The sequence below is a fragment of the Bos mutus genome, chromosome 23 (assembly GCF_027580195.1).
Source record: "Bos mutus isolate GX-2022 chromosome 23, NWIPB_WYAK_1.1, whole genome shotgun sequence".
NCBI classification, from domain to species: Eukaryota; Metazoa; Chordata; class Mammalia; order Artiodactyla; family Bovidae; genus Bos; species Bos mutus.
In genome coordinates, this window is record NC_091639.1 from 29449682 (window position 1) to 29471169 (window position 21488).

General features: G+C 43.2%; 1 protein-coding gene across 1 annotated transcript in view; it reads left to right on the forward strand.

Moving 5' to 3' along the window:
- Window positions 1-21488, forward strand: part of TNFRSF21 (TNF receptor superfamily member 21) — a 64157-nt gene that overhangs the window by 17532 nt on the left and 25137 nt on the right. Inside the window, 4 exon segments of the mRNA XM_070360763.1 lie at window positions 245-896; window positions 2427-2470; window positions 2472-2922; window positions 19317-19582. Coding sequence (XP_070216864.1) covers window positions 245-896; window positions 2427-2470; window positions 2472-2922; window positions 19317-19582 — 1413 coding nt within the window.

The window sequence follows — 21488 nt, forward strand, 5'->3', positions numbered from 1 at the left end:
GTGCAGGAGACTTGGGTTCAATCCTTGGTTGAGAACTAGATCCCACATGCCACCAAGCAACTAAGCCCCTGTGTGCCACAACTAGAGAGAATGAATGAATGTTAAAAAAAAGTGGCACAGTACTGGTCAGACTTTTAATGGGAATGATGATGGTCGGGTAGGGATTGTTCCATCCTTTCTCCTCCTCTTCCTGTGTAACATCTTCTTAGCTTTTGTTCCTCCTTTCCCCCTTTTTTTCTTTCAGCTTGGATTCCTCAGTACCACCAGGGCTCAACCAGAGCAGAAGGCACCAAGTCTCATTGGCAAATACCACCACGTCGACCGCATCACCGGCCAGGTGCTCACCTGTGACAAGTGTCCAGCAGGAACCTACGTGTCCGAGCACTGTACCAACACAAGCCTGCGTGTCTGCAGCAGCTGCCCCACGGGGACCTTTACCAGACACGAGAATGGCATCGAGAAATGCCACGAGTGTAGTCAGCGGTGCCCCTGGCCGATGATCGAGAAATTACCTTGTACTGCCTTGACTGACCGAGAATGCACTTGCCCACCTGGCATGTTCCAGTCGAATGGAACCTGCGCCCCCCACACGGTGTGCCCCGTGGGTTGGGGGGTGCGGAAGAAGGGGACAGAAATGGAGGACGTGCGGTGTAAGCAGTGTGCTCGGGGGACCTTCTCCGACGTGCCTTCCAGTGTGATGAGATGCAGAGCGTACACAGACTGTCTGAGTCAGAACATGGTGGTGATCAAGCTGGGGACCAAGGAGGCAGACAATGTCTGCGGCCTGCTCCCGTCCTCCTCCAGCACCGCCCCACCCTCCCCTGGCACAACCAGCCTTTCACGCCCTGAGCACACGGAACCCCACGATGTCCCTTCCTCCACTCTCATTCCCAAAGGTAACTTAACCTCATGAATCGTGTATGTGAGGAAGGCTCCGAGCCCTGTGGGGCGGTACCAAGAACGGGCGGGGAGCCACGATGCTTTCTCCATCTTGTCTATTCCAAAGTCACCCCTTGAAGATGGGGCTTGCCTTTTGTGGCTGTTTAAAGTCTAGCTTCCATGGACCTATTAGAAACATTGAGACTCAGAAGTGTTAGCTGTTAGGGAGGAATAAATATCTGAGAAGTAGGTGACATCAAGCTAGAAAATTAGAACCAGGAGAAACAAGGTCAGCATGTAGCCTTAGGGAAATCACTGAACTTCTGCAGGCCCTGGTCACAAACTTGTCAACCATATGACACCGTAAATGAGTGATTTGGCTCCTTTAAGGTCCTTTCAGATTAAAGGTTTTCTAACACCCAGCCAGTCCTGGGGAGACATAGCCGGAAGGTCAGGAGAAGGGGAGAAAAATACCACGACATCTGGAAGGGAAAGGTGAATGTTGGATCTGAGGGGAGTCCGAGAAAAGGAAGATCAGGCAGGAGTGTCAGGAAACAAGCAGATGTGTGTCATGTTGAAGGTAACTGGCGTTCACGTCTGGAAAAGAGTTTTTTATTTTTTTCCCATAGGACTTTATGTCCTTCATCAAGTATATCCCAGTTTTCCTCAGAATTCTTTGAATCTCAGGCAAGAATAACATTTAGCTTTTATTTTCAAATTCCTTTTGATTGAGTTTAATTTTCATGAGATGATGGCCGAAAACTGTCCAGCGAGCTCTCACATGCGGTTATGTTTGACCTTCTGATGAGACCCCATAAGGAAGGCCTTCTCACAACCGCCACTAGAAATGAAGAAGCAGCCTCAGAGAGCTCCCATGATCTCTCCAGGTTTCCTCAGGGGTCAGGTCCTGTCTCTCGGGACTTGAAATCCCTGGCTTTCACTCCTTAATGGAAAATTGCTTGTGGAAGCTTCTCTGAAAACAGTCCACTAAGCTGCCTGCCCAAATCTTGCTGCTCTATTACTAGCACATACTTAGCAAGTCCTGCTTTATTTTGTTCACTGAGAATCCCACCAAACCTTTCTCTGGTCCAACTTAGACTGGAGTTTGAACTCTTTCCTTTATCTTAGTCATGTTTTCATTTTACCACTGTATCTTGAAATAGCTAGTTGGTGGGAGAGGAAGAATAAAGAAATTAAAAGACAGCAGAATTCAATTGGAGCTAGTTTTCTAATAATCAAAACAAGAGTTGACGTGGTACGCGTGGCACAGGGGAAGCTACTGTGAAGCTCAGGCTTGGTCCCTGAGGATGCCCTTGCTTTTGGCAGGAGAGAGTGAGTTTAGCTGTTAAGCTGAGTTTTAACCTCTCACATAAAGGCATTGTCAAGGTCTTTGTGAAAATGTACAATATCATTTATTCTAAAGCTCCATAGGTCATCTTTTCTTGGATTATCTGACCTGGTTTGGAGATGACTAGGAAGAGGATGGAATGTGTAGATACCCCCCATATAGAAAAGCTCTTGCCCCCTCCTTACTCTTTTTTTTCTAGGCATCAACTCAACAGAATCCAACTCTTCTGCCTCTGTTAGACCTGAAGGTGCCAAGTGGCACCCAGGAGGGGACAGCCCCTGACAACACAAGCTCAGCGAGTGGGGAGGAGGGCGTGAACAAGACCTTCCCCAAGCTCCAGGTAGCGAACCACCAGCAAGGGCCCCACCACAGACACATCCTGAAGCTGCTGCCGTCCATGGAGGCCACTGGGGGTGAGAAGTCAAGCACGCCCATCAAAGGCCTCAAGAGGGGCCACCCCAGGCAGAACCCACACAAGCATTTTGACATCAACGAGCATCTTCCGTGGATGATTGTGCTTTTCCTGCTGCTGGTGCTGGTGGTGATAGTGGTGTGCAGTATCCGGAAAAGCTCGAGGACTCTCAAGAAGGGGCCCCGGCAGGATCCCAGCGCCATTGTGGAAAAGGCAGGGCTCAAGAAATCCATGGCCCCCACCCAGAACCGGGAGAAGTGGATCTACTACTGCAATGGCCACGGTGAGCCTGCCAAACTTGTTCCAAAAAGAGATTCCACAGTTTTTGGAATCTCTTTTTATACCAAGTACTGTTTGATCTGTTTGTGATAGGAGAAATCAGGTGGATAGCATGTGATGTGGTAATGTTCAGAGAGAATAACTCATCTCCCCTGGTTCCCCTGGGCATTTAAAGGACAGTTATTTCCGAATGAGACGTGACAGTGACCTTCAGGGTCTTTGTTCAACTTTGTCGTTTAACAGGTGAAGGGATCAAGTTCAGAGAGGTTTGGCTGCCTTGACCCAGGGGAATCAGTCTTTTGTTTCAGCGAAGGTGGGACTGAATCCGTATCTCCTGATGGAGGCTGCTGAGAAAATAGAGGGAGGAAAAAGGCAACTTGTCTGAAGTGCACTTTTTCAAATTTGAACCTTGCCTTTAGGTTCCTATCACTTTACCCACATGTATTTCCCCCCCCTTATATTTTTAGGATCTCATTTCTATTGGGAAGATAGGAAGGTTTTTTGGGTTTTAAACACCCAAAGCTTAGTATCTTGATCACCTGAGGCTGGCCCCATATCTCTTACCTAGTTATCAGTGTGTAGGAGTACGGGCTGGAGTATTTCAGCTTTTTCTCTTTGGAGGGCAAATCATAGCTAATGAAACTTGTCCTGGTAGCTAAGTGTGATCTGAAGGCTGCAGTTTTCAGACTGTGGCAGTAAAACTTCCATTTCTTTAATATTAAATAAGATTTCAGCCCAAGTTTTGATAATCCCATTCAGGATCTTTCTCCTTAAAGATAAAGGCATAAAGCTTAACTTCCTGTAAAGTGGTTTGACCTTTTGTATTGAGTCTTGAACTTGCTTATACTCTTTGGCCCAGCAGTTCTATTTCTGTGAATTTATCATAAAGATATAAATCAGAAATACTAAAACAAAAAAATTTAAGCACAAGGATTTTGAACTTTTAATTCAACATCATGTATAATAAATAAAAACCAAAAGTAATTGGAGGGTTGGTTTTAGGGAATTGACTAAATTGTGGCATATCCGTATTATGACTATGAATATTATGTTGAGGTTGAGGATTATGAGATTTTTTTTCTTTTTTAACCCATGACATGGGAAAATGTTTATACTAGATTAAAGAATAGAAAAAGCCACCATACTACGCACCTTATATAATATAATCTTAGCTATCTTAAAACTTGGGAATAAATTCCGAAAAGAAATATGCCAAAGTGACAATGAAGTTTCTTTCAGTTTGGTGGTGTTTATGTGGATTTATCCCTTATTGGTTTTGTTTTTTACCCAAATTTTCTTTAATAAGCACATGCTAGGCTTATAATCAGAAATGTGGAGGAAGTTTAACAAAACAACTCATTTTATTTCCCTTTGCTAATTTGTGTGAATGTCAAACCAAGTGAAAGACGGGTGAACTTCCTACTTGGGATGAGCCTGCACAGATTTGAATGAAACAACCTTTTGCTGGCAGCTGAAGAAGGAAGACTCCAATTCTCCCTTTTTTAAAAAAATCATTTTTATATGGATATAATTGCAAAAACACACAAGAATTGCAAAATCAGTACAAAGAATATATTCATGTCCCCACTTGACCTATTGCTAACATTTTGCCCTTCTGCATTATCATTTGCTCTTTTTCTATAAAAATATATATGTTTTATGTTATAAAATGTGCCAGGTAATTTAGTTATATATAAAATGTCATGTAACATAATATGCAATATATAGGTAATTTCCCTGATGGCTCAGATGGTAAAGAATCTGCCTGCAATGTGGGAGACCTGTGTTCATTCCCTGGGTGAGGAAGATCCGCTGGAGAAGGGCTTGGCTACCCAGTATTCTTGCCTGGAGAATTCTATGGACAGAGAAGCCTGGAGGGCTAGACATAAAATAGTTTTTCTGAACCATTTCATGAACATTTATGGCAGATACTTCAGTATTTATTTCCTAACAAAAGGATATAGTCTTAAAGAATAGCAGTTTTCAACTTCAATAAGTTTAACATGGATACAATATTTTAATTTACCATGCATATTCCTCAGTTGTCAGCTGACCCAGTAAAAGGCCTGTGATAGACAGTGTACTTTTTCCTGTGATATAGGGTCTTGCCTAAGATCTGATATTTCATTAAATTGTCCTTTAAGTGGCCAGGCAGAACCTTTGTTCTAATATATAGTTAGCAGAAAACAATGTGTCCATTCTGTTCAATTAAAGAAGCGACTCCATTCTTTCAGTAGCTGTGTTTATGGATTAGGTTATGGACAGCTGTATTTCTAAAAGTCTCTTGTGGTGTAGTTTTCAGAATTCTCGAGAATACAGGAAATTATAGAAGTAAATCTAGTCCAGCAACACAAAGCAACTTAATACAACGATCTTAGGCGTTTTTATGGCCGCCGTAACCTTGTAAACTACCATGTCTGTGTCCTTGAAACAATCCTATTTTGTAGAAAGAATGGAAAAGCCAAATCAAACAATACCTGACCCTACCTTCTGAGGAAGCAGAGCTTCAGCATTCTGTTTTTCCAGCTAAATCACAGTCATCTCATTCAGATGTTACTATCTCTTTCAGCAGTTTAACCTTTTTCTCTAGGATTTTGCCTTGGGAGGTTTATATTTAAGATTTTTTTTTTTAAAGGAAGATCTGTTCTTTCCAAATTGCTGTCCTCAAAGGTACACTCAGGTAAAATCCCATAACAAAGAGAAGTTCTGTTTCAGAAAAACCATTCCAGGTGCTCAGAGAGGCCTCTGGAAACAATACCTTGTTGATCTGATTGCAGTGAGTTCTGGGCAGCAGATAATCCTGTATAGTAAGATCATTTTCTGGTCCTTATCCATTTCACACTGAATTGTTCAGGAGGATAAGGGTAAGGATAAAATCACCTAGTCCTGGGTGTTCTGTATAAGAGGTCATTACCCCTTGCTCACCTTAAGCAGACGGTGCTGTATTCCTGAATGCCCTGTAGACCCCAGCACTCTGAAGCCAGACCAGTGGTTCCTACCTTTCTCATCAAGACCATCTCTTTTGTGGGGGGAATCCTCTCACCCCTTATGGATTTATGGTTCTAAAGTTGAATTCCACAAAACTGCTACCCTACTTTCATGGAATCCTAGTGCTGGAAACACAAGATGAGGTCTTACGTGGCCAGGAGGAAGGGAGACTGAGAATGCTGTGGCATTTTGTGTGTTTTATATGTTTCCTTCACTTCTAAAGTCATAGCAATTTTTTGCTTGGCCAGTTGGCACTGTACTCCTTTGGGCTTGGTCCAGTGTAGGAGAATTTGTCTTTGTTCAAATTTTTATTCATTTATTTAATTTTGTTTGTGCTGGATCTTCCTTCGTTTCTGCACCAGGGCTTTCTCTAGTTGTGGCGAGCAGGGGTACTCTCTAGCTGTGATGCACAGGCTTCTTCCTGCAGTGGCTTCTCTTGTTGAGGAGCGCAGGCTCTATGGCACTCGGGCGTCAGTAGTTGCGGCTCTCAGACTCTCGAGCACAGGCTCAATAGTTGTGGTGCAGGGCTTAGCTCCCCTGTGGCATGTGAGATCTTCCCAAACCAGGCCTCAAACTCGGGATCGAACTGGTCTTTATTGGGCTTATGAAGGAAGACCATTTCCCGGTTTCACAGCTCTGCAGAACTTCACCCTCTTTCCAGGAGAAGCAGTAAGAAACAATCAAATTGTAGGAAGGGAACTGTGATTGTGTTTCTCTTATAAATATTTCTCCGAAGTTGCAGGGGTTAGTTGGGGACAAATGCAGTAACTGGAAGCTGTGCCCTGGATGTATCTGAACAACATTAATATACTCTTCAATCAGATTTCAAGAATGACATAACATTTCATCTGAATTATTAAAGCCACCATAAGCAGTGTTCAGAAATGAAGAACAAATGAAGTGCATTAGGAATTCAATAATGAGTACTTTTCCACTTTACATGTTTCTCTGAAGTGGGACTAGGGGGTGTTTGCTACTACCCACACAGGCAAGATCTTGAGGTGATTTGGGGTGCAAATCACCCAAATAAACTGTGACTTTCTAATATGATTTTCTAACCTTATAAGAAAGGTTTCTGCCACCATTAAGTTTTCATTGTCTACTTTTCTTTAACAATGACTGGTACCGTCCTTGGGCTTACGTGGTGGCTCAGTCAGTAAAGCATCCACCTGTCAAATGCTGGAGACACAAGAGACTCTGGTTTGATCCCTGGGTCGAGAAGATCCCCTGGAGAAAGAAATGGCAACCCACTCTAGTATTCTTGCCCAGGAAATCCCATGGACAGAGGAGTCTGGCGGGCTATCATCCTTACTGAATGCCATATCCTGTTCTAAACATTTTTATAAGTTTAACTTAATTTTCTTAACCCTATGAGGTGAGCTACTGCCATCACCATTTTCACTTCAGTTCAGTCACTCAGTCGTGTCCAACTCTTCGCGACCCCATGAACTAACTGCACCACGCCAGGCCTCCCTGTCCATCACCAACTCCTGGAGTTCACCCAGATTCATGTCCATCAAGTCGGTGATGCCATCCAGCCATCTCAGCCTCTGTCGTCCCCTTCTCCTCCTGCCCCCAATCCCTCCCAGCATCAGAGTCTTTTCCAATGAGTCAGCTCTTCGCATGAGGTGGCCAAAGTACTGGAGTTTCAGCTTTAGCATCATTCCTTCCAAAGAAATCCCAGGGCTGATCTTCAGAATGGACTGGTTGGATCTCCATGCAGTCCAAGGGACTCTCAAGAGTCTTCTCCAACACCACAGTTCAAAAGCATCAATTCTTCGGCACTCAGCTTTATTCACAGTCCAACTCTCACATCCATACATGACCACTGGAAAAACCATAGCCTTGACTAGATGGACCTTTGTTGGCAAAGTAATGTCTCTGCTTTTGAATATGCTGTCGAGGTTGATCATAACTTTCCTTTCAAGGAGTAAGCGTCTTTTAATTTCATGGCTGCAGTCACCATCTGCAGTGATTTTGGAGCCCAGAAAAATAAAGTCTGACACTGTTTCCACTGTTTCCCCATCTATTTCCCATGAAGTGATGGGACCGGATGCCATGATCTTCGTTTTCTGAATGTTGAGCTTTAAGCCAACTTTTTCACTCTCCTCTTTCACTTTCATCAAGAGGCTCTTTAGTTCCTCTTCACTTTCTGCCATAAGGGTGGTGTCATCTGCATATTTGAGGTTATTGATATTTATCCTGGCAATCTTGATTCCAGCTTGTGCTTCTTCCAGCCCAGTGTTTCTCATGATGTACTCTGCATATAAATTAAATAAGCAGGGTGACAATATACAGCCTTGACGTACTCCTTTTCCTATTTGGAACCAATCTGTTGTTTCATGTCCAGTTCTAACTGGTGGGAAAACCGAGGTGCGGAGAGTCACTTGCCCAGGGTCACACAGCTATAAAGAAATAGTGCCAGGTTTTAATCTCAGGCACTGATCTGACTGTGGACACTGCTCTCTGATTCTCAGAGTCTGGATTTATAAAAAAATCTGGATTTTAATTTTTCCAATGTTAGAAATTTCTAGGTTTCTGTGGTTGACTTTTTTTTTTTTTCCATGCCCAATCAAGAAAAATTTACTTCCCTTAGCAAAACCCAACTTGTTCTGAAATAAAACAACCATAAAATTGTCATCAGTAATGAGTTTGCCTCCACGGAAGCCACTCCGATTTCCTCCTTCTCCCTTTTTCTTGGATTGCTTGCAGTGGAAGCATTCTCAAGCCAGGTACCCAAGGGCTGCAGGCTCTGAGGGCCGTTTGGAAACAGAAAAGCTGTTTCAAAGAAGTCCGAGGTGATGGAGTTGTGCTCATAGGAGCTCACATCTGTTGAACTTGGTAGTGCTTTTCTCAGCCCTGGATGGCAGCAGCAGTAGCAGCAGCTGCAACCGAGAAACCTTCCTTGCTTTGCCAGAAGCCTCCTGGACTCCAGATTCCAGACAGTCATCCTGTCTGTCAGCCCACATTTCCTATGGGAAGTAGACTTGAAGTGTAAACACCGGGGAGCCGGGCTGAAGGGAGCAGATTCTTCCATTGACGAGGCTGCCCAGTCCTTGCTGTGTCCTTAGGGCTGCAGTCATCTCACGGGGAATAGGCAGGAGCAGGCGGGCTGCTTTCCAGTCCCCAACTCTCCACCCTCTGTCTTTGCCACCTCTGCTTCCAGTAATGCTATTTCCAGCAGACGGCACCTTTCGGTGGATTCTAGGATGTTTGAGAATTATAAAGCACACACAGCCATTGTAGGAGAAAAGCCTCTTACCCCGACAACTTGAAAAGCATTACCTCGTGCAGAGTGGAGGGAGGTGTGGCCTTTGCTCTTAGAAGGCTGCTGTCCTTCCCAGGCCCACCCTATGGTGACTTCTTCCTCTAGACTTTAGAGGACAGGTATTTATGTTTTATGGAGGAGGAAACGGCAACCCACTCCTGTTACTCTTGCTGGGAAAATCCCATGGACAGAGGAGCCTGGCTAGCTACAGTCCCTGGGGTTCCAAAGAGTCAGACACGACTGAGCTACTGAGCATATTTGTTTTTGATGTATATTTTAGTCTCTCATTTATCTAACTAACAGTTTTTGAATTTAAGCTATTTGGGATACTGGAAAAACACATCAGCATTTTCACCACGTAGGGCTAAAATACAAGCAGGGAAAAAAAGTTCCTTACCAGTGAGTGTCCTTGAATCAACCTGGTCAGGTTTATGTAAGCAGATTTTGCAGAGGAGGAAGAGTTGCTAGAATTCTGTTGATCGCTCTTCATGAGTAATTAGTTATTACCCTTGTAATGTGTGTACAGAATTGGATGTGTTGGGTTGCTAATATGTCAAATTGTAAAAAGTAGGTGGGTTCGAGTTTACAAATTAAAAAAATTCTTACTATATTTTGTCAAATTAAAGATGCCACTGATTGTGGATGCACTGTTATTTTATAAGGAAAATAAGGAAAAAAACAAAAAACTGCAACTGAGCTATGGAAAGGCATTGATTAAAAACATATCACTTATATGTAGAATCTAAAAAAATGATACAAATGAACTTATTTACAAAACAGGCTCACAGATATGGAGAATAAATGTGGTTACCAAAGGGAGAAGGGGTGAGTGAGGGATAAATTAGGAGATTGAGATTAACAGATACACACTACTATCTATATATAGGGCTTCCCTGTGGCTCAGCTGGGAAAGAATCCACCTGCAATGTGGGTGACCTGGGTTTGATCCCTGAGTTGGGAAGATCCCCTGGAGAAGGGAAAAGCTACCCACTGCAGTTTTCTGTCCTGGAGAATTCCATGGACTATAGAGTTCATGGAGTCGCAAAGAGTCAGAAACAACTGAGCGACTTTCACTATATATAAAATAGATAAATGATAAGGTCCTACCAAATAGCACGAGGAACTATATTCAATATCTTGTAATAGCCTATACTGGAAAAGAATCTGAAAAAGAGTATCTGTCTTATCTGTCAGCCTGTCTGTGTATCTGAATCACTTTTCTGTATGCCTGAAATATTATAAGTCAGCTGTACTGCAATTTTTAAAAAGTGCTTTCAGATATCTTAGAATGTCTAAAATATGGTGGCAATCTTTTAGCCCCAGTCCTGCCTCTTCTCCATGAAGTCTGACAGCCTGATTCTAACTGCGTTGTTCAGTTCTGAGTTTTCCGCTATGGCCTGTTGGCTCCCTGGGTTCCCTTCTTCCTTCCTTTGGGTCTCCTCCCACTGCTCTGGCTGTTCCTTCTTCAACTCCTTGGCTAGGTCCTCCTCTTGGACTCCACCTCTGAATAACGGAGAGCAGGCTCCATTTGCACACATTCCCTCCCTGGGTGACCCATGGCTTTACATACCATTTATCCGCTGCTCATTTCCAGGTGCATCTTCCCAGCCTGGATCCTGCACCTGAACTCAGGCAGAATGCCTCCCACCTGCCTGATGGACCCAGATGTCCAATAGGCACCTCCCACTTCAGATGGGAAAATCTGAATCCTGAACCATCCAGTCCACATCAGTTACCCAGTGCAGAAGATGGCGCCTCCAGTCTTCCCCCTGATTAAAGCAGAACCTTAAAGTCATCCCTAGGTTGGGAAGATCGCCTGGAGTAGGAAATGGCAACCTACTCCAGTATTCTTGCCTGGAGAATTTCAAGGACAGAAAAGCCTGGTGGGCTGCAGTCCATGGGGTTGCAAAGAGTCGGATACGACTGAGCACTCATGCGTGTTAGAGTCATCCTTAACTCCTTTCCTTCTTTCTCACCCCATATTAGATCCATTAGCCAATCCCACCTGCTCTACCTTCAAAACAGATGCAGAAGCTGACCATTTCCCCTCCTTTTCACAGCCACCACCCTGGCCCAAGCCACTGTCACCTCTCTCCTGAATCATTGCCTTGACATCTTAACTGGTTGCTCCGCTTTTGCCTGTGGCCCTTTTAGTTTATTCTTGACACAATGGCCAGAGTGATCCTGTTCGATGTAAGTCAGATAGTGTCATTCGTGTCATTGAAAAGTCAAAGACCCCAGTGACTTTCCTTTGCATGCACAGCAGCAGCCTGGAGGCCCAGTGTGATCTGTGCTCCCCTGCCAGCCAGTCAGCTCCAGCCTCCAGTGCCTACCATGTTCCCCATGGCTCACTTGCTCCAGCCACACCGGCCTTCCTGCCCTTCAGTGTACGGGTCAACACCCTTCCTCCCTTCGCATCTGGTGTTCTCCCACAGGGCTCACTCCCTCACCTCTAGGGCTTGATTCCAACGTTAGCTCAGTGGACCCTTCTCTGAGATACCAGGGAGCAGGCCCGTATCTAAAATTGCAGCCCAGCCTGCTCCATCACTTTCCCTCTGCTTTCTTTTCTTCCCTAGCTCTCCTGGCTGGCTGTCTAACACATGGAATTTCATTACTTCCCGTATCCCCCAACTGAATGTAGGCTTCACCAGGGAAGGATTTTGTGTTGCTTCATTCATTGCCACTGCCCAGTGCCTAGAATTGTGTCTGATGCTCAGTAAGAGCTCAATGCATTTTTATTGAATGAATAAATCAGCATCTTTAGATACAGGCTAAGATAAAGGAAGAGGGCATTTTTGGCTTTGTGTTTTTTTGTGTGTGTGTTCCTCTGAGAAATGAAAGAAAAGGTTATTAGTTGTTCTCACAGCCTCAGTGAAATTGATATCTTCCATCTGGAAAACCATCTACTGTCTTGACAGAGTTTGCCCTTGGTAAACAGCTCCTCCGTAAACCACGAGACCTTTGCACGGTGGTTTTTAGCGGCTCCCTAGATTCATCTGAGCTTGTAATGATTGCCCATTGAACCTCCAACAAAATAGTGATGAATTCTGCCTTGGAAACCACGTTAGGGTTTCAAATGAAATCGAAACAGTTCCCCCAGCTTTTCACCTCCACAGGGAAGGAGTATTTTTAACTTGGGGCAAACCAAGTTCCCGGTGTGGATCAAGCAGTTTTCCGTGTGATGCTTTTGGGAGTGATCGTTGTAGACACAGTGTGTTTTTATTTTTATGTTTTGACCATGCGGGATCTTAGCTCCTCCACCAGAAATTGAACCTGTGCCCCCTGCAGTGGAAGCGCAGAGTCTTAACCACTGGATTGCCAGGGAAGTCCCGATAGAGCATGTTCTAACCGTCCTATGACATGCTGGTTACTGCAAAACACATTCATGTGTGCGGTGTCTGCTTTTAGGAGCATTTACTGTGTTATCAGGCCAGACAGACCGTGACTTGGATAGCTTATCTCTGGAGGAGGTTTCCACCCTGGTGGGACCTCTTTGCCTCATGAGCTCTGGGCTCAGATGTGCAAACAGTGGACCACCCTCCATGGAACCCCTGGCAGAGGGAGAGGTTCTTGCACAACACCTGGGTTCCTGTGCCGGGAAGCCTGGGTTCCCCTCACTGAAAGCCACACGTTGGCCTAACTTCTGATCATGATAAAGACTGTCGATCTGGCCAGACCACACAGCAAGGATGTGATAGCCTTTGGTCCCTCACATTCTCAGGGGTTTAAGTTACAGACTAAGGGGATGATAAATGGTGGGGGTGAGCAGTTTAGGCAAGAGGGACGGGATGACAAAATGGCTCCCATTCATTCATTCAGAGATGCTCATTGTACTTTTTATTATTGCTAGGTTCCGGGAGTTGGTGGGGATCATGGTGATGAGAGCAGGCGTGGGGCTCAGGCAAAAGAGGCCCAGAAAAGGCATCTCTGAGAACATGAGCGTTGCACAGGGCATCATGGAATACTAAAGCTAGGCTTTTATTCAGATTTCTGAACTTGACCTCCGTTGCTATACAAACATTATCTGTGTTGTGTCCGTCTTTGCCCTGTGTCTGCTGTTGGCAAACTTGAGATTACAACATGTGTTGGTGAAGAGCATGTTTGGGGTCAGGAGTCAGGCTGGGGGTAGAAGTGAAGTGGTTTTGAGCTCATGTGTCCTGTTTTCCTGAGACATGTATGTCTCAGGAGACTGTGTGTGTGTGTCTGTGTGTGTGTGTGTGTGTGTGTGTGTGTGTGTGTGTGTGTAGAAACCAGCACAGGGATAACTGTGGAGTCATCTGTCCTGGGAAGAGTTTGTGTACTAATTGCCTCCATGAGAGTTTTTTCATTATTTGTCCCTCCTCTTCCCCCACTTCTTTTTCTAGAAGGATAATGAGAACTGCTATACATTTCACAAGGATGGGGGATACAGTGGAAATCTTTTTAAATGATGAGAATGTAGTACCAGCAAAAAGCTTATACTAAACACATTCATCCCTTCGATGTACTCACTCCTGTACCTCATGGTTGTGTAGCATCAAATTCAGAGGGCTGTATCGTGGGGTCCACACGACCTCTGTTTCCTCTAGTTCCTTCATCACTGTTTCTTGTGTCTCTTCCAGGGAAGGCTTTACAGTGGCTTCTTAATGATGGCACTCATTTCAGATGTTTATCTCCAAAAGAACGGAGCTTTAATACTTTCTTTATAAAAGTCAGTTCAGGTTGTTATTAAAAGAGGATGAACCCTTTCTTGCATGCTGGCATTGACATGGAGCTTGAAAAGAAATGAGCCTCCAGAGAGGATTGTCACCCAGATCATATCTAACTCAGGGTTTTATAATGTTTGGGAAAATACTGTGTCTTTCATGATAACCTCATCCCTTTTTCTTGAGCTCCCTCAGGGTGGAGCTGGGCATTCTGCTCACTCAGAAGAGGGAGCCCCCGAGTGCTGTCTTGATACTCTGCGCGTGGCAGGGGAGGCGGCATTGACCTTTCACCCGTCCCTTTCTGTGGGTGGCTATTGTCTTGTGCAATGATGCCCCTTCGGACATATACTAGAGAGATTTCAAGAAACCCAGGAGGTTGGGATGCTGGAGCCTGTCTTCATCGTCCAGTGCCCGTGATCCTGGTGCTAACAGCCTCTGTCTTTGTAGAACAACTCCTACCTTTCAGATTCGTTGCTCCAGTGACCCTGGTCCAGAAGTGGAAGAAACAGAGGAAGGAGAAGCAAGGTGCTTTATAGTTTTAACACTTGACCCCATCCATCTCCTTATCCGGCCTATGAAATAAGAAGTGGTATTTTCATTTTACTGATGAGGACACTGAAATCTTACAAGTCATTTGCCCCAAAGTCACACAACTAACAGGTCACAGAGTTTGAAATCATATCTTGGGATTTATACATTTGTGATCTTTCTACTACTTGCGCCTTAAAAATCACAAGCCATTTCCCTTGGGCCAGGCCCACCTTCTCAGATGCAGCCCCTGGCTAGTACATCCCCTGGATTATAGGACTTGACTCCTTCAGTTACTTCTTTAGAAACTTCTACCATCCCCCAGAGCTCCAGGACCTACAAACACAAGAAAAGCGAAGTTAACCTCATTGCCCATCAGTCAGCACTTTCATGGGTTGACAATTATATTGCTTTTCAACCTAAGGAAAAAGAAGTTCGGCTAAACAAGTTGAGATTGATTTAACGCCTAGTGACTGTCTTCAGTGAAAATTCTCCGAACTCTGATGGACAGATGACCAGGGCGCCCTGCCAAGCAGGGACTTGGTCTCAATCTCAATTTCACTAGCATTTCACAGTGAGGTTAATCATTGGAGCAGGAACTTTCATTTTTGTGTGTGTGTTTCTTTTCACACAGTGCTTCTCTAAGTCTTTTTGCCATTTGATACTTCAGTCTTGTAACTGATGAGAATGTAGTACCAGCAAAAAGCTTATGCTTAAACACATTTGTCTCTTCGCTGTTTTCATTCCGTACATCCTGGTTTAAAGCAGTTTAAACTGCTGCCAGCACATGGGCTCGTTTGTGTTGCTTATGGCTGCTGTCACCTAACAACAGAATTGAGAACCTGCAGCAGAGACTGTATAGTTCTCAGTATTTACTCTCGCCCTGTACAGAAAAAGCTTGCTGAAACTTCCTTTTTTTTTTTTTTTAAAGGGACCGTAGTTTAAAGAACTATAGTTGGTATCCTCAGAGAAAAACTTTCCCAGCATCTGCTTGGTCAGTAATAACAGGCCAGGAAGAAGCACACACGTCATGGCCAACCCTGAGTGCATTCATATGTGGGCTGTGCCCTAGGAGCAGAATTCAAGTGAATAATAATGTTCCTCTATGACACCACATTCCATATGATCCACAGCAGGGGTACCACTAGCTAGCTGCTGCTAAGTTGCTTCAGTCGTATCTAACTCCATATGACCCCATAGACGGCAGCCCACCAGGCTCCCCGTCCCTGGGATTCTCCAGGCAAGAACACTGGAGTGGGTTGCCATCGCCTTCTCTGAGCTAGCTAGGCAGCCTTAAAACTAGTCTCTAGTCTTACTCCATGAGATTCCTCACCAATAAAATTAAACACTTAAAGAAAATTTATATATCCCACATAATAGTATGTGTATATATGAGTTGTATATGAATACATGTCTGTAGAAGTGTTATATATATATGTTACATATATAGCTTTAAAAGGAATAATAAAAATAAATATCAAGTACAGTAATAAAATACAAAGACCTGTTCTCCCACCATGCAGCTTTGGAAGTTGAACCTTGTGGATACCTTTGAAGTCCCCTCTGTGCACCTGTCCAGTAATGCCCCCCTCCCTCCCCAGAGGTAGTGATCTCAGTTAATCATTCTACTGCATTTCCTATACTTGCATTACTGATTTTGCCTGAAACTTTTTTTCTAAACAAAGAACACTTTCAGATCCCATCAAATTTTGTGCTCCATCGGCATGACTTCATTTTCTTGGTGCTAAACTCTTTGTCTTAAAATCTCACAAGGGCTTTCAGTCTCCAGCAAACAGTTAGCACACAGTGGCTGCCCAGTGAATACTCTTGAAATACTCTGCAGGTTTTTCTTTTCCCTTTGGTGGCGATGGTGGGATTGGGCAAGGTACACCTAGAGTCATGGGCTAGTTCAGAGTGGTCTTCTTCTGTGGTGGTCTGTGATCCTGTGCTAGGCTGAGAGGCTGGGGTCTCCAGAGCTAGTGGTTGCCTCTGCCATCTTTGTCTTTATCAGCTCTGCAGTGGGAGGGGCCAGGCTGGTTCACATGAGTTGACTCCATGTTTACATAGTAGAAGAATAAGGTGAAACCTGATTCATGGTCCTTAAATTTAGCTTCCAGTCAATCTTAGTTGAAGGAAAATCTCATTGCACCCATTCTTCGTGTTTTCCTCTTTTTTTTTTGTAATTTTTGTGGCTGAAAAAAAAGTATAAATGCTGGCTTTCGGAAGAAGGAGCTATTGTTAAGCGTAAGCCTTTTAAACTCTGTAATTACTCCATAAAGCCTGTGTGTTTGCATCAGAAATGCATTTTGTCTTAAGTTGTAGTGCTCAGTGTATGGAGCATTTATAATGATAGGGTACTTCCAAAAATAAATCGACTCTATAGAAAATGTTAATCAGCTGATCCCCAGGGACTGTCCTGAGTATCTCCACTGTACAAATGAGGAAATGAACATGACAGTTAGTGGTTTGCCCAAAGCCACACTGTCGCTGGCATCACGAAGATTTAAGCAAAGGTCCCACGTACAAGAAAACACAGTCGTGTTTCCATGCAAGACACTGTGGGCCTTCCTCGAATTGACCTACATTAAGATTCAGGGACGAAGCAGCCTTTTGGTGTTTGGAAGAATCGACTACATCAACCACAAATAACTGGTTTGCTTCTGAAAGTTACCTGCGGGGTTTTAAATAGGACTTTTTTTTTTTTTTTTTTGAGGAGTCTGTTTGCTTGAAATCAAAAGCTATGTATCGCTAAATGATTGCTATGAAAACTAACAAGCAGTGGGTTCAAGGGTATTTCACACCGCCAGGGAAAATAGTGTGAGAAGTACAGTCATTTCTCAAAGTGTGGTATCCCAGTTTTACAGTTTTCAAGAAAGCAGCCTGCTACCAGGCACTTACTTTCTGAAACCATTTTCGGGGGATTGGTTCAGGATATTCACAGTCTTCCAAGTCATCTGCCTCAGTGGCACGCTGTGACTGAGGAAGGGTTTCCATGGCTGTGCAAACCACAGAGTCTTCCATTTACAAGGACACTTCTGGAATTCTTAGTGCTCTCTTCTTAGGCACAAATGGATAGTTCATTTTACTTGGAGCAAAAAATGTTTTGTTTTTTTCCCTCCTGACTAACTTCTAGTTAATTGAAAAATTCAATTAACCATCCTGGTAAACTCTTCTTTCTTTGCTTTCTTCCCCAAGCTTCACTTGGGAACTTGACTCCATTTTTTTTTTTTTTTTTTTGAGTAGTAAATGCTTTAAAGACTTTTTCCCAAGATTTTTATTTTAAAAATTGAAGTATAGTTGATTTACAATGTTGTGTTAGTTTCTGGAGTACAATGAAATGATTCAGTGTGACACATATATATTCTTTTTCAGATTCTTTTCCATTGCGGTTTATTACAAGGTACTGAATATAGTTCCCTATGCTATACAGTAGGACCTTGTTGCTTATCTATTTTTTATATAGTAGTTTGTATCTGCTAATCCCAAACTCCTAATCCATTCCTCCCTCACTCCCTTTCCCCTTTGGTAACCATAAGTTTGTTTCTACATCTGTGAATCTGTTTTGTAACTAAGTTCTTTTGTGTCATATTTTAGATACCATATATAAGTGGTATCATATGTTATTTGTCTGTTTCTGAATTACTTAGTAGGATAATCTCTATGTCTATCCATGTTGCTCAAATGGCACTATTTCATTTTTTATGGCTGAGTAGTATTCCACCGTGTGTGTATACACCACATCATCTTTGCTAGCTACAGTTAGCCGACATTGTTAGCTATAATAACTCTGGTATCTGGGCATGTGAGTATGGCTATTGAACGATATGGTGTTGACTCAGAGGACTCATTCACCTGTCGTAGTAACTACCAGAGCCCTTACTGTGGGGTTATATTGGATAAATTTGGGCAAAGCCAATGCATAATTGCAGAGAGATGGTGCCTTATAGAGGAGGACACCAAATTTTGCCATGCAGGGAAGCCCCTACTTCACAGCAGGTGGATGCAGGTGCTTATCCTAGTTATCAGACCCCAAGATTTGATTTTGGCATTTTACACTCTGATCATCAGATCTGGGAACTACAGATCCACGCTGACAGATTTATAAGTAACCTACTATGAGCTAGAATGACTCAGTATCCAGTGAGTTGGGTTCAAAATCCAACCTGCCTACCTTTGTGATATTGGGCAAATTATCTTACTTTTCTTTTTTTTTTAAACCCAGACAATTGAAATGTTAATACTTTATAAAAATGTTCCAGGAGCTGATGCCTTCACATAATATCTGGAAGATAATAGCTATTGTTATTATACTGTCATTTTGCTGTTGTCTTCATTATAACTGTGCAAGTCAACTTAGGAGACTGAATAATAATAGATGAGAAAGTTGCCTTTTGAGTACAGTATTTTAAAGCGTGAGAAGGAATTGGACTGGATCAGATGGGTGTTTTGTCAGTTTGTGTATTGGACACCATAGCCTTGACTCTCAACACCCTTTACCCAGACAGTGCTGGATTAACTCCACTTCACTTTGAACCTGTGACTTACCTTTTTCTAGATTTCATGAAGTCACCGTTTTTTTCTTTTCATCTGGGAGCCTCTTGTTTATTTGATTCCAGTTTTTAGCAGCAAATAAAGGACTCACCTTGAGTACTTTGAGTTTGGCTTTCAAAACATCTTTAAGGGGTGATTTATTATTCTTCCAGGTTGCTCCTTCTTCTGGTTCCACTTTCCTGAGGTGACGTTTGCAGAAGGTGGGCTAACTCATCCCAAGGATGGGTGGCGTATGCCAAGCGCTTCTAGAAGACACTGCACTCCCTTGATTAGAGCATGGGAAAGCATGCTTCTTTAAGTTTGTTAAACCAGAACAGCCTTCTATAAAGCCCTCATGTTTCTGTACTTTTTCTTTATTTTGTTTTGTGTCTGGTATAGGTATTGACATCCTGAAGCTGGTAGCAGCCCAAGTGGGAAGCCAGTGGAAGGATATCTATCAGTTTCTGTGCAATGCCAGCGAGAGGGAGGTGGCCGCTTTCTCCAACGGGTACACGGCAGACCACGAGCGCGCCTACGCAGCGCTTCAGCACTGGACCATCCGGGGCCCCGAGGCCAGCCTGGCCCAGTTAATTAGCGCCCTGCGCCAGCACCGGCGCAACGATGTGGTGGAGAAGATCCGTGGCCTCATGGAGGATACGGCCCAGGTAACGCAGCCCAGCTGTCTGTCCTTCCCACTAACCTTTAGGTCCCTGAGCTCCAGATTTTACCAGGTGTATGTCAGAAGAGAAAAGAACTGCTCGTTGCTATTAAGCTTCACACACACACACACACACACACACACACACACACACACCTCTTCTAGGGCAGTGCTTCTAAGCGGTTTCCCATTAATCATCTAGAGAACTTTTAAAAAATTCTGGTACTTGGACCTCACTGTAGACCAAATTAGAATTTCTGAGGACAGGACTCAGAACGAGTACTTTTAGAAATCAGTATATTTAAAAGCCCTACAAGTGCTTCTAATGTACAAAACTGAGAATGTTTGCCTTTGGGATGGATTCTGGCATCAAACTGTACATCTATATCTATTCCCTTTTTTCCCCAATTTACGGTTTCATTTTGCATAACACACTTTGAACAAAAGCAAGAAGGAAGACTTTTTTCTATTCCCTTCCTCTAACAGCTGATGTTTTCAGTGATGTGGTTTAAGAAGGCTCCCTCGTATCACCAAGTAACCGCGAGGATGCAGGTGGGGCTGGCAGTGTTTAGTAACAAGATTGATATTTCTCCCTGGGCTTGTCCAATCAGTGTCTCAGATGAAACTGATGGGACCTGGGAGGGTGATTTATTTATAGTCGTTGGTCCATGAGCCCCGTTTTGGCATCAGGAAGCACGGGATAGGAACCCTGGTTCTGACACTAGCTGAGTGACCAAGTATGTTTCACTTCAACTTTCTCTGCCTCTGTTATCTCAGTTCTTACCCGAGTTCATTAAGACTCTAGGAGTAAAGTATATAAAATACCTGACCTACTGAAGGTGTTATACATAGCACAGTTACAGTTATGATATATTTACTTAGCCCTTCCTTAATCATAAAGTACTTCTCTGAAAGGCTGTGAATTAACTACAAATTTGGCTATTGAATCATAGTTCTCAGATTTCGATTGAAGTTTTGCAATGTATTATCAAGGAAAAACACTGCTGCTGAGACTTGATAAAAACCACTTAAAATTTAAAAGACCATTCTGCCTGTGTTCTTTTCCAGTGGTCTAAACTCATTACCTAAAAGAGTGAGGGAGAGAGTTTTTTCCCTGGTCCACTCTAATCTGCTATCATTCTGCACCACATTTGTGTATCAAGGGACTCAATTTTATATATTTAAGAAGTCCCAATGCCTTCATCTTTCTATACTAGCAGTGTACTTCATTATTGAAATAAACATTCATCAGGTGAATCTTTTATCTAAGTGACTGACTGGATAAAAGTTCGTTGGTGCTAATTGACTCTGAAGATAGTCTTTAAAGCTCCTAGTATACTTTTTAAAATTTATTTTTAATTGAAGGATGATTACTTTACAATCTCGGTGTATTTTTAACTCCTTTGAAATGTGGAAGTTCAGAAAAAAAGATTTACTAATAGAGGCAGGGGTAAGCATTCAAAGGCACACACGGTGTCTTTTGACTTTCTGAGAAACCATCTCAATTAAGTATGGTTCTCAACTAAAACAAGGCTTTGAGTAGCTGGATTTGGGGAAAGAAAAAGGAGATGCTTGGCCTCCAATTAAATAAAAGACTGCAGTTCAAACAAAGGGACTCAGGAGGCAAAACATTGTGCTTCCTTGGAGTCTCAGCTTTAAGGAAAGAACTGTCAGGGCAAGCAGCAGATTGAAGAAGGATTTAGATACTTGGGAATAAGTCACTGGATCACCTTGATATTGCCTCCAAAAAAGAGAAAATATAATTGATGCAGTGATAGGATTTGGTTAAATGGAATATTTAATAATGTGGAAGGATGATCACGAGGTATTGTTAAGGGTTCACAAGGAGGTTTCTGATTAGAAAAAACAAATATAAACACAGGAAAATGAAAAAGCATAAATGCTAATATTCT